Raw genomic sequence first — 14,303 nt, 5'->3', positions numbered from 1 at the left:
TTTTTCTAATATCCCTTTATTAATTATTTAATTATAATTTCATTTTGTTCATTTCTTATCTTAATCCAATTTATATTTTTGTATGTAAATATGAATGTTTAATAATTATTTTTATTTATTTAAACTTATATATTTGTACAAATTATTTGATATTTATTTATTATAATTAGATTCATTATTTTATCAATTAATTTAATAAGAAAAATATCCTCATCTACTAAAATTGTTAGAATAAACTGTAATTAATTATGATCAATAAAACAGAGTGGAAAATAAACAAAAATAATTTGAAAGTTTGATTTTAAAATCTATAAAAGTCTATACAATTTTATTATTTCTTCTTCTTATGATTTTTATTGATCCTTATTAGTTTTTTTTAATGTAATTATACATTGTTACATAATATTCCATCCGGATAAAAATATGCAATAATAATTTCCTTAGAAAATTTTAATAATGATAAAGATTCTAGATTCCCGTTTAAAAAGAGAAAGAACGGGAGGAAGGAAGAGAAATAGAAGAGTGGAAAATTCATTCAACTGCAAATTGTTAAAATGAAAATTCATCGGCGTAACAAAGGGCGAGACAAACGCGTGTGCATTTCTTAAACAATGAATCACGTGGGCAAGAAGTATAACATTTCTCGTTATTACCTCTTGTACTCTTCCAGCCACGCGCGCGTGTATCCACACATGCACACACAGACAGACGTGTATAATACACGACTTAACAGCGGCAAGAATGACGCGATGTCGTGGTATAAAAGCATAGTATATGGCAAGTTGAGAAACCAGTTAAGGTCGAACTCTTGAGACTATCGCTGTGAAGAAAGCGTCGTGAAACCATTCCACAGCCTCTTCTGGTGAGTAGAATTTATGCGCAGTTTCTCCATCAAGGATAGATTTCTTCGGATTAAAATTGAATCGATTGAGCCGTGAAGAAGTGTCGAAAACGAATCAATTAAAAGAAACATCAATTTGTTGATTTTAACAATAATAGTTTCTGGTGATTGATTTTTATTTAATCGTGATTTTTTAATTGAAAAGGTCAATGGAAAAGTGATAATACATACAAGTGTCTGTGTTATTATTTGAGAAAATTGTAAATAAGCATAGAAATCTATTCAATTCTTTTTCGAATATTACTATAACCATTAACGTTATTTTTTTTATTATATGTGTCATTTATTTCTATAATTAATATTAACACTTAATGAATATAAAAGAAAAATGTAGTATCTAATAAAAAATATTAATATAACACAGAATGTATATATAAGAATATAATGAAAAATTGATAATTTTATAAAATTATTATTTCTAATAATGAATTATAATTCATGTTGAAATAATATATTTTTCATGATTCAATTTATCGTAGTTGATTTATCATATTTAAATTTTTTGAAGACTTCTTCAAAGATAAGAAAATGTTCAATGGTAAATGATTTCGTTAACTCGTGCAATGAACTTTGAACCTTTGTTATCACATATTATTGTTTTCATTTTAACATACTATAGGTTTCTATAGATGGATACTATAGAATGCTATAGATTGGTATACATTCAACTTTTAAGATCGCTATATTTTTTTTCTTAGGTAAACTGAAACATTTACAAAATTATTTTAAAATATTCGTAAAATTGATTTATCACTGCGATGCAATATTGTATTTATTTTTGTTGCAACAGTTTAATTTTCTTTTATTATTACTTTATTAATAATCGATAATGAAATTTGCTATATCTGACAAAGAAGACAATGAAATCTTTATCATTCCTAATAATTACGAACATCTGCGTTTTAGGATTAAAATATTATCTTGAATCGTTTCGTAAAAATAGAAAAGCCGCGATCAATAACAGAATTATATAGGGTGTCCAGTCAGTACTGGTAATTCAATGTAAAAAATTAGTCGAAAATCAATCTTCGTTTTTAAGTAAAATGAAATTGAAGAATTTTAAAATACTATAATTGGTTTTTCCGATTAGATAAGAATGTACTATTAATAAGTAGTTACTCTACATGTGAAAATTTTATCGCTTCCAATTTTTAAAAAAATTCAACAGTCAAGAAATATAATCGATGAATTTTCTCAAGAGTTAATTTTTAAATAAAGAAAAATTATTCTATATTATTTATTTATATCTTCGTATATATAAATCAATTATCAATATTTAATCAAAATATTTAATCAAGAAATAGCCAATTTTAATTATACTTCAAAATTTTTATAAATGAAGCCTCAGTGAAAAAATTTTATTTTATTTTTGACTTATTATTTTACATAAAATCTCTATAATTAATGACAGGATACTCTATGACAGGATGTATTCATAAAAATACAAATAATTTCGGTTGAATGAAAATAATCAATTCTTCGATGAGTTTCGCAAAAGGAAAAGAGCGATGAATTTTTATTAAACATGAAAGAACTCTGCTATAGTAAATACACGATAACTGTTTGGCTAAGTAGATTGATGCCGTTCATGGTCAGCCGTGGCGATACGCTTTAGTCATACTTTGTTCGTTATTCAAGAACGAGTCAGGTCAGTAGTTAATGATTCATTCACGGACACCTGCTTACGTTTTTTCTGCGCAGATCTTGTACATGTATTTACCAAGTTACGTAATAAGCTAGAATTTCATGAATCTATGGCTGATCTTATATGATTCGCGTCTTTTTATAGATACAATCGAGATGTAACTGCGTTGAAAAATACAGTTTTTAATTCGTTTGTTTTATTTTCCTTCGAATTCTTTTGTGAATTAAATGTATCGAATTTAATAATTGAAATAACAAGTTTCACATGATCGTTACTTGACCATACCGAATTAAGATCACATGCAAACATATAATTTTTTTAGATTATATATGGTTAAATTAAACGTGAAATAAAGTGAATCAGTAAATAAATAGATGATTGCGATGATTGTTGATAGCAATTAATTCTTGTTAGTCATCAATTACATCATTAATAACTTTCGTAGATGCCGTAGATAACGTTTCAATCGTTTTAATCAGTTTTACTTTATATTTTCAAATAGATTCAAGTAAAAATAATAATAGAAGATATTGCAAATTATATATTATTCAATTAAATTGTTACTTTTCTTCGTGATCGATATTGAAACGAATGTGATACAATTTTTCTTTTATTTTCAGTGTAAAAATACATTGCAAAATGTCCAAGTTTATACTTCTCGTTTGCATCCTTTTGCTGACTACGAACATCGTTTCAGCTGCCTCTAAATGTGGCAGACATGGTGATTCTGTAAGTATATAACTTTGTTATTTTATTACATATCACGAAATTCAATAATTTCATTCAAATTGACAATAATTGTAATAAGAACCATGTGTCTATAATCTCGTAGAAATAAAAATATCTATATTTTTATTTATATTTTTTCCACATTAGATAAAGTTACATTATGAAAAAAGACTTAAAATCTTTTAATTATTCGATTCTCAAATTATTTGTTCTTCAGTCAATGTTCAATGGATTCAAAAAAATCATTTTCTCGATGAAACTTTCATCTTTAACGATTATCACGATACAAAGCGTGTCAAAAATATTCAACATGAAACGAGTTACAGAGAGTTCCAGACGTAAAAATAATAACAGGGTTACGCAAATCTGCCCCGCTATCTGGAGTCTCGTGAACGTTGAGAGCCTAAAATAGAATTTTAAAGCAGTCGTAATAATTTCCAACACATATTGTTGGCCAACGCCGTTTATATCAGCTGATAAATTCGCTAACGTGAATTTACTTCTTCATTTCAGTGCGTGTCCAGCTCCGACTGTTGTCCTGGCACATGGTGTCACACGTATGCGAACAGGTGTCAAGTGAGGATCACGGAGGAGGAGTTGATGAAGCAGCGTGAAAAGATCCTTGGTAGAAAGGGGAAAGATTATTAACTGATTAAGATATTTTAACGATGATTCTATACGAATCAAATTTTCCGGAATTGAATGGAATCAAGGCTCGAAACGATATTAATTTCTTAAGCAATATACAAAATACAGATAGACGACTGAGTGATTAATGTAAATATACGAGACGAGATAAAAAGGAAAATAAATGGGATGAAAAGTGCATGCGAGTGAAATCGAATTAATATAATTTTGCCTCACGTGTGATTCTTCTTCTTTTAAGAATTGAATTCGAAGGATTTTCTTATTGGATTGATCAAGTAGTGACAAAGTATTGGCTTGATATTAAAAATTACTTTATATCTTAAATACTTTCTTTTGTTTCGACTGAATTCGGTAATATGGAAATATAAAATCTTATATTTTGATAATTAATTTACATTAATGAAAATTTTTTATTTCGTAATGAAATGAAAGATTGAAATACGCAAACAACAATAATAGAATTATCGTATCCATTTAAAATAATTATTTGATTTTTATTAGAAAAACTTAAAAGGCTATCGTTATTAAAATCCGAAATATCTTCAAAATTTTTTCAAACAAAAAAAAAAAAAAATAAATAAATAAATAGAAATTAAGAAAATAAAAAGACTTGTCAAACTTCAATAATTTCTTCAAACAATGACTCGTTTGAAGCGAATGAGGTTAAACAGTGGTGGAAGAGATTTCCACACCACGAGAGAGGTCACGACTATTAGGCACACGATTATTATTATCAGTTCGTACGAGATTATTGCGTTTCTGAGGCCTGGAACGCCGATAATAGCTTGTTGCAACGGGATGGAGGAGGGGGAGGGAGGGAGGGGATACCGTTTTTATGAAATGAAATTCCGCCGATTCGACTCGAAACGATATTCGAACGAGCTTACTTGGAAGATAAACATTTTAGAAAATTATATGCGATCAAGCATGTAATTGCACGATGCCCGGTGGAAAATTGAGCGGCGTTCGATTGCGTTACGTGCCGTATTGCCCGATCGCGTGTGTCGTATCGCGATTTTCGAACTTGCTATCACCTTTAAATACCCCCATCTTGGACAAAACATTATCCGTTTTCCGTTGTGAAACGCATGCCTCGTCTTTCGATAAAGGCTCTCCTCGATCGAAAATGCGAAAAGATTAGACGAAAAAAAAAAAAAAAAAAAAAANNNNAAAAAAAAAAAAAAAAAAAAAAAAAAGAAAAAAAAGAGTAACGATAATAATCTGGCACGAAAAAGGACAGGTGCGCGACAAGAGAAAGGGTGTTGTTTAATCGCCTCGACTTATCATTCGATAAAGTGGCAACTGGATCAACCATATGTGGCTCAATCGAAATCGCCTCGTGGACGGACGAGGTGGTCTCTTTTCTGTGTCTCGAGATTCCTCATAGGATAGGGTAAATAGGCCGTCACTGATTTTTTACCTGTCGAGCAGAAATGGGTACATCTAGGAACGTTAATGTTCGCTCTCTGAGAATCGACTGTTTTTCCAACATTAGTGGTTCCTGGCGCATCGATTTGCTTTCTACGTTTTTTCTGTTTTTTAATCAGATGCTCCCTCCCTCCTCCACCCCTCTCTTCTGGGATGAAAAAGTTCGTTTAAATTCGACCAATATTGTTTTNTCACGAATTTAATGTATATTTAAGCAATTTGCGAAATGTTTTTTCATTATGATGATAAATTAATTTTATTAATTTTTCTAAAATGAGGAAAGGATGATTAACATGTCGATTTTTATGATTTATAATTAATAAGGAGAAGTATTTTCATGCATTTACATCGAAACAATAAATATTTTTTCTTTCATAAATATTATATATATTATTATCTGATTACTCTTTCAATATTTTTATAAAATAATTGTCAAAATTTCTGATATCAATGTAGATATTATATGTTTCAGTATATTACGAAAAATTAAAATTATATATATAAAATTATTTTTGAATACTTTTTAGAACAATTATGTTATGAAATATTCTTTGATTAAAATTTTATAATTAATTGAATTGCTCTATGTGATTGTTAAATCTATCTCTATATCTAAATAACGATTGTTGTAACGTTGTGACTCTCTGTACACGCTTCAAACTTTCCCATTAAATCAATGTTGCAGTACATTGAAACGATACGTACTTTAACTTGAATGATATACTAATTCCTTGAGCAATTCTACGTATATTCCGAAATCTATCATCTGTACACGTAACATGTGCACGAGAAACGGTTAACGAAAATTAGAGGTGGAAACGGAATTTCAAACACCGCTTTTCCATCCATCCATCCCATGGTGTCGCCGTACGTTCATATTCGAGATTTTAATTTCCGAATCGAAGTTGTTTAAAAATTGAAGAGGAGGCGAGTAAAGGTAAAGCCTCGTCACTTGGGAAAAAGTTATATCGGTCGAGTTGCCGGTGGTCCATTAAAAAGCATCCTAATTTCGAAAAGTAGACGTACTTTGAATCAAAGACCGAAAGCTTCTTCCGTTCGTTAGACAAAATTTCCATCGCGTTTCAATCTCATTAGTTTCAGCTTAAAGTTAAGCGCCTCAACTCTTTTTGGCCGGCCTGTTTCCGTTCTTTGACCATCGTCACAGCTTACAAAGTTCTTTTTGGCCCAAGTTACGCCTCACGGTCGTGGGAGGGGGAAAAGAAAGAAGAAGATGGGCGCAGGAAGGGCAACTTGATGCCCCAAACTTGATTTCGTAGACGTATTTTCTTTATTACGCTCGTTAAATTTCGGTTTTAATCTATGATAATCGAAGTCAAACGTTTACGATGAGGAAAGAAAAATATAGTTTTGGAATAATGGAATAATAATATTCATTAATCTCTTAATCTTAAATGATCATGCTTATAAAAATTAATGTTTGTTTCAACGATAATTATCCTATCATTCGTAAATACTCGATAACATAAAATTGTAAATTATCTTTTATATAATTTTGGAAATCTTAGTAAAAAATTCTAATTCTTAAATTATTATTGTATTCTACAATAATAATTTAAAAAATAAAATAAAAAAATTTAAAAAATAAGTAAATTTAAAAAATAAATAATAAATTTATAAAATAATAATAAAATAAAAAAATTTAAATAATTTAATAAATTAATTTAATAATTAATTTAAAAATTTAAAATAATTTTTTAAAATTTAAAATTTAAAAAATAAAAGTTAAAAAATAATATGTTCAAACAGTAATTATCGATAGATAGATAGATATAAAGGAAAAAATCAGATTTTATTTTCCTGATTGATTAAAATATTGGTATTTAAATTACGGCTTTTACTTTTTGTTTAGTCAGTTTTATTTTCACAAAGATGATTCATAACTCGTTCAATAAGCCAGGCAATGAAATGAAGTTTTCCTTGATCGGCGTTTATTTAATTTTTATTTCCCCGAATCTCGATCCATGCGATTCTGATAAGATGGAAAAAGTACTATCTAGTGGATCGAAGGTAAAGGCATTATTGGACAAATATTTGTACGTCATACTTTATCGTGTCCAAGCTTAATTGCCATATGTTATACTCTCATACCTTGTGTGGGTACACCTTCTGTCTTAGGTTCAACGCGTATAAAATAATCAATTTCAAAGAGATTGAACATTAATTCTTTCAACGTTCCTGAATTTAGTATTAAAGATTATATTTATTTAAATTTTGGAGTTATTCTTACTATATTATTCTTCGTACAAACAGAGATATTTCATTGATGATTTCTTTTTTATAATTAAAATAATAAAAGTGGATGTAAAAAGTTGAAATAGAGAAGAGTAAATAATGTAAAGAAAAAGTTTTAAAGTATTTTTATAATTAACTTTCGAAAGAAACTTCAATAGACGTATACAATTTTTATGTTTCCACCTTCTTTTTTACATTATATAACTTTTATAAAAAAAATTAAACGCTTTATATATTCAAATAAGTAACATCGGGAAGATCTATGATAAGAAATTATTTTAAAAAATTATGCTTTCATATCTTACAAAAAAAAAAAAAGTATAATTTTAATTCGAGGAATTTAAAATATTTTTTGATATTATTACTCTTCTTTCCCACGCTACAGCAAGACAAATTGTATTAAATATAAGAATAACGAAAACGTAACATTAACGTTACCATAATTCTTTTCTCCAATTCCTCTCTTCCTCTCTCTAGAAAAAAGGAAAAACAAATTATAAATACTTGATTTGCAAATCGCAAAGGAAGAAGCAACGAAGCGAAAAATTAAATTTCAGCCAATCGAAAGCAAAAATTACCGATTACCTCGACCCGAATCAAGACCAAGAGGATCATCGATCCGTAGACCTCGTCGAGGTGACTCGTTCGTCACGCGAAGCGTGGAACTCGTCGGGGGGAATTGGCGCGAAAGCCGAAAAGATCGGAGGGAGGGGGACGGCGATACCGAGAGAAACGTTGGAGGGAAGGAAGGAAGGACGGAGACAAACGGAGGAAAGCTACTCGAGCCGAGTCGAGTGTCCCTTTTCGTGGTTCCTTTCAAGTTCTCTTTCCGGGTAGGCGGAAGCCGAGTCCTCCACTGCTTTTAAGCCCGTTCTCGTCGGAAGAGAAGCCAGAGAAGCTTCTCTCGGAGACACGTTCCAGGCCAATTCCGGTTCGCGCTTGCTCGCCGCGGCCACGGAATTGGCGAACGTCGAAAGGACGCCGCGGAAGAACTCGTGGAAACTCGTGGAGCTGGAAGCGAATGGAAGAAAGGAGGAAGGGGGATAATGGAGCTGGCACGCCGTAAACATTCGGGGGAGGGAGGAGGGGGAGGGGCCATAATACGAAAACATTGTCGGATGTAAGCCGGAAGGCACACATCAATGTGCTGAGCTTGAGCGCTCGAGCGAGGCCTCTGTCGGCGCGCTGCAACGTCAGGACGTCAGGATTTCAGGCAGCTCTCGTTCGAGTCGAGGATTCGCCTAGCCCGAAATCGCTCTCAGGCCAGGCAGGGTTGGAAGGACAGGGTGCAAGGAGCGCGCGCCCCGGAAACCGTGTACAACGCGAGTTGTTGAAACGCTGACGAATCTGACGCGCGCTTTTTGCCCAAATTGTTCCTTAACTCGCCGGGGGCCGGTCTCCGCGGCAAATTCCGGGATTAATCCGAAAGCTTCGCGTTGTTTGCGCCGCATCCGGATTTCCCTCCTCGCCCTAAGTAAGTCGCTAACTCGCGCCCGCAACTCGTCACTCGGTATTCTCGATGATGGATTAAGCGCTGCTCCTCCTCGATCCGGTTCCTTTGTTTAGGCAACGATCCTTTCGAATCGAGGTTACGCGTTATAACCGATCGCCTCTGATTGAATCGGTAAATATACCGATTTAAAAAAGAGATTCTTAAAGGAGAATTTTTTTTAGGAAAATAGTTTAAGGAATTAATATCTGAGACTAATTATATTATATGGTGTTTAATATCGATTTAATATTTCTGATGATCGTTCATTTATCGAAATTCATTTCTCGAAAGATCGATTCTATAGAAATTTCGAGACACGTTTATCGAATTATAAGCGATTTAAATGAAACGAGACGGAGATAGAGTGTCTCTAATTTAAAATTAATAATACTTTGCAAGAAAGATTTTTTATTATAAAAATTCTGAGAAAAATAGTAATCCATCCAGCAACATTTTCGTCGCGTAAAACGACTTATTCGACGATAGACACGAGCGGACATTAGTGATTTCCCCCCTCCTTTATCGTATCTCGATCTCACGTTCACGAATAAAGGGGGTGGTTGGGGAGGGCGATATAGGCCTGTACGATAGGGGGTTGTGTTGGTGAGAGACGGCGATAGTCAGGCAGCGCACGGTCGACGCAGTACAAATACCTAGAGCTACTTAGAGAAGAGGGAAATGGGACTAGCCATTTAGGGCAAACTACCCTCGAGTTGGCTCACGCGACTGATCTTATCGCCCGCCAAGCCGCTTTCCGGCTAGGATGTGCGTTCTACGTGCACACACGCGGTTATCACGCTGTAGAATTGATTTCTTGCATTCGTTATTTCCCTGAGACCTGGCCTGGTGTCGTATCTTTCTACGGACAGGGGATGTAACACGCAATAAAGTAACGGTGGAAATCGTATCTCGACAAGTTGTGTAATGAACGAGGGTACGGTCAAATAATTTACAATAATCGATCGTGACTAGCTATTTCCTTAAGTATTCGCGATAGATTAATTAAACCGTTCGAGACGCTGTTTAACTGTCGTTTAAAAAAATATTGTTCGAGAATAAGCTTGTTAGATTCGAGTTACTTTGCTGCTGTAAGAAATTAGATACAAAGTTATTTTCTTTATCTAATTGCTATTATTTCTCCATGGATTCTCATTAAAGAAATATTTAAAAGAAATATTCATTTAATTTTCAAAGAAGATTATGTTATGAGGTGTTATTAATTCATAAAAACTTTGAATATAATAAAAAATTTCAAATATTTATAAGAGATACCCTCTTTACTGCTTTCCTTTGTAAAGCAATTTTCATCGACGATTTTTTCTTTAAATAATTATTTTTCATCAATCAATAATATTATATTGATTTAATCGCTGTAGAAAGAAATTTAATTTTTCTCTTCTCGCGGAATCTGATCACGATTGGAACACGTGTTGATTCGATTCGTAAGAGATTCCTGTTATGGCTCGTGGAATCTCGTGCCCCTCGTGTTCGTAGTTTGCGCGTCAACATTCGTCGTATTCCAAGATTTCGATCGAAACTGGGATTCCTTCACGTTGGCTGTCACGCGGTATTCGCACAGTCAACTCCTGATGCATTTTCCTACGATCCTGCGGATTAAACGGGTTCAATCTTCGGAGTAACTCGAATCGAACTTAACAGTCGGTTAAGTCCGGGTGGATAGTCGGTTTAGACCAGAGGCCACAAAGTTCGAAACGTAAGCCTGTGTACTAGGCTAGGGAGGATCGGTCGAGATCGTGGATACTTGCCAGTCTTATCTCGATTTGCATAAATTCATAGTTTGAATCAACGGACGTAAGGAAACCACGCCAGAAGGACCTCGTCCTTCCCAAAACTTTCGCTTCCTTTGTTCGAAATTTAATAATATTTGATCTTGTTTCTTCGGAAAAAGGATCGATTTTTCTTTTTTTTTAACAAGGATTTTAGAGGACAATAAACAGATGATCTTTCCAATGATGAATGGATAATTTGTGATTCGATATTTATTTTTCCATCATTTCTTTTTATTTTTTTTTTTTTTTTGTTGAACTCGAAATAACGATTTTGTATTGATCACAAATTAATTAGCCGCATATTTTTGCAAATTTATTAAATGCTGCTTATCGGCTGCCATTTTTGTACTGTAATATCGATTAATTTTTGACCGATTAAAAGCGATCAGCTACTTTTTCCCGAATATTATTGGAGATTATCGTTAACGACGAAAAAGATACTGCAAATTATTTTGAATTTTTTACTTACTTGCCAATAAAAAACAAATTGACATTGACAATATTATTAACAATACATCCTATTCAATAATAAAATTCGCATAATGTAATTACGATTTCACAGAACAGACGATTCGATATCATCTTTTCTCAAAAAAGAAAAAAAAAAAGTCAAAAAAAAAAAAAAAAATGATGAGCAAACTTCTACGCGCTTGCCTCTCCTTCCGGTTGGCGCAGCCGTTGCGCGACGCGGCCGAAACGAAAATTCGACGAAAGTTTGCAGCGACGAAGAATACTTCCGGCGCGTGCAGAGGCGGGCTTTATGGAATTAATAAAATATTCACTCGGCGGACAGACGGCAAAGTAAGGCATATAATAATTTTCTGGCACGCCACCTTGTGTGCTGTCTCCGCCGACGCGGGTCATACGTGACCATTATCACGGGATCTGATCAGAAAATGGCGCAAACTCCGATAAATAAGATAAATAATGTAGCGGGGGCTTCCGTACAGGAAGTTCCCGCGAAAAACTTCGAAAGTCGCGTGCACGTCCATCAGCGTGCCGAGCCCTAACACAGTGTTTCAAAGCCTACGATTGCCCCCGTTCAAGGAGATTCGCTCTGGAATAAAAATCGTTACACATTTATTGATTGGTATCGTAAATTATCGGTATCTAAGTTCCTTATCGCGTTAGAAAATAATTACATGCATAAAAGGGGATACTAGATTCGTAGATCTTGTAGAAAGGAAGAGGTAAATTTTAAGAAAACAAAATTTATGTTTTATAGTTTATGTAAGAAGAAATGGTAAAGGAACGTGCAAAACGATTCACTTCCCTTCCCTTCGTCTTTTCCTCGTTTTCAGAAAATTAGAGTTAAAAGAGGTATTTCCTGAATTAATAATTTATTATAATTCATATAAGTGAGTTTTGTCTATCCACTTAAATGGCTACTAGTTAATGTATGCAAAAATGTGTTTTTTTTAATGTTAAATCAAAGTAATAATTCTATGGAACGGTTTCTTTTAATTTCCCTATAATTGTTACAAATGGTGCTATCCTGTCCTTGCTGCAAGATAAATTGATAAATGTTAGCTGACAATAAATTTTAATTGCGATGTTCGATCATTTTCACCGATTGTGGCGTGATTATGTAATCAGTAATTACTCTTGATGCATTTAAAAGAAAATTGCGTGATGTTAAAATAGATATGTTTGAACAGAGAAAGGGAATAATGCATTAATCAAAGTACGTTGCGCGGCTTGCAGTGATCTACACGTCGCATGGTAATTTTGTGTTGTTTGACTAATGAATGTAAGAAACGTAGGTCTCGTCTATAAGTATCAGAGCATCTGTTAGTCTTATATAAAATAACTGATAATTAAGTTAGATTACAGAATTTTATATTCGAGATAACAATTTAAAAATAAAAATTTGTGAAAAGTATTTCGAAAAATTTGATACAAGTAAAGCAATAAAAATGTTCACTTGTATTTTTTCTCAAAAGAAAATTTATGTACGAGATAAAAGTTATTGTAAATTAAATAATTAGATATATATTTCTTTTCTTATCTAAATTATTAAATTTAGTACTCCACATTTAAAGAAAAAGGAAGAAAAGAAATACGAAAAAAATTTTAATCGATCAATAAAACATCAGAGAATACAAATGAATTCGAAATATGTCCCAAGAAAAATACAATCACTCAGATTTAATTGCATTAAAATATTAATCTCTCGAAGAGACATCTTTTTCTCTACAATTTGACGATAATTTATCGGTATATTTACACATACCGAAAATATCTATTTATACATTTTATTCTCACAACTTTGGAACGTTACTATCACAGTAATCCCATTTCTCTCGAATCGCTACAGGTTTCAAAAAAAAAAAAAAAAAAAAGTAGAGAAAAAAGAAAGGGAAGAGAGGGGGGAGGAGAAAAAAAACATATTGTATCCACAATATCAAGCAAGTTTCATTTTTCACAACATGGATACATTTGTTTACAAAATATTTTGGATACAGAGGTTCGAGATATCATGTTTATCCCGTACATACATTTCGCAAATGCATTTCATACATGCGTCACGCGTCTATCTATCATTATCCCACCAACGATATATCTCATCATTCTAAAACTCTAAAAACTCTAAAACCAAGTACAAGTCATTGTCCGTATATTCCAAATGTGTCAAAATCCAAATCCTCCACACTTTCTATATCACTATATTCGATTCGATATTACAAAAGCCCCATAACACCGCCAAATTCGACCACCACCCGCGAAATACGAACGAAACATACCCCATACACACTCATACACTCATACACATATACACCCTCCTCCGCAGCAACGTACATACCATCGAAGAAGAAATCGAATCGTATCTCGAATTTGTTCAACGAACACAGTGTGTCCCCGATCTCCTCGTGTGTTTCGATCTTCGAAACACTCCCCTCCTCCCCCACCCCCCCGTGAAAATCTCGCGGAACGCTGACATTTTTAATGAACGCGGAAGTCTGAAATTTCATGGGAGATGCGGCGGGTGGTGGTCTGAGGATGCGCGATAATCATTAGACATAGATTCGCAGGGGTGACTGTCCGTTCCCCCGCGACCCATTCCTCCCCTCCCTGCCTGCCTGCCTAGCGCCGCACTTATCCACCGAAATTCAGGGTCCCCTCCCCCTCCCCCTCCCCCTCCGGCCGCCACTCCCCCCTCACTCCTGCTCCCCTCTCGCCTCCCTCCTCCCTTCCTCCCCCTCCCCCTAACCCACGCTCGCTCCCTCTCTACCCGGTTCTGCAGGATGCAGTTCCGCTCGCAAACTCAAACTGCAGCCGTGGGGGATGCACGGGGTGGCGAGGTGGTGCAGTCGGTTACCATGGCGACCCATCGTCACTGGACACCCTCATCCCACGTTTCCACCCACGTTCAACCCCCTCCCTCCCTGTGCACGGTGATCCAGCGGCCGGACAACA

At 33.9% G+C, this 14,303-nt stretch overlaps 1 protein-coding gene across 1 annotated transcript; it reads left to right on the top strand.

Annotated features, from left to right (window-relative positions):
- Positions 1–751: 751 nt before the first annotated feature.
- On the top strand, positions 752–4,101 carry LOC122710937 (omega-conotoxin-like protein 1). Its single transcript, XM_043929202.1, has 3 exons — positions 752–862; positions 3,167–3,275; positions 3,789–4,101. Exons 2-3 carry the CDS (start codon positions 3,186–3,188, stop codon positions 3,921–3,923), a joined length of 225 nt encoding a protein of 74 aa, XP_043785137.1. The 5' UTR covers positions 752–862; positions 3,167–3,185; the 3' UTR covers positions 3,924–4,101.
- Positions 4,102–14,303: the final 10,202 nt, after the last annotated feature.

Source organism: Apis laboriosa, unplaced genomic scaffold, assembly GCF_014066325.1.
Source record: "Apis laboriosa isolate Shangri-la unplaced genomic scaffold, ASM1406632v1 scaffold167_cov148, whole genome shotgun sequence".
Classification (NCBI taxonomy): domain Eukaryota; kingdom Metazoa; phylum Arthropoda; class Insecta; order Hymenoptera; family Apidae; genus Apis; species Apis laboriosa.
The sequence above is the reverse complement of the archived record's forward strand: the minus strand, read 5'-3'. Positions and strand labels throughout refer to the sequence as shown.

Coding starts and splice junctions, on each gene's coding strand:
- LOC122710937 (XM_043929202.1), top strand. CDS start 3,186: ATGTCCAAGTTTATACTTCTCGTTTGCATCCTTTTGCTGACTACGAAC. Junction 3,276..3,788: donor GTGGCAGACATGGTGATTCT/GTAAGTATATAA, acceptor TCTTCATTTCAG/TGCGTGTCCAGCTCCGACTG.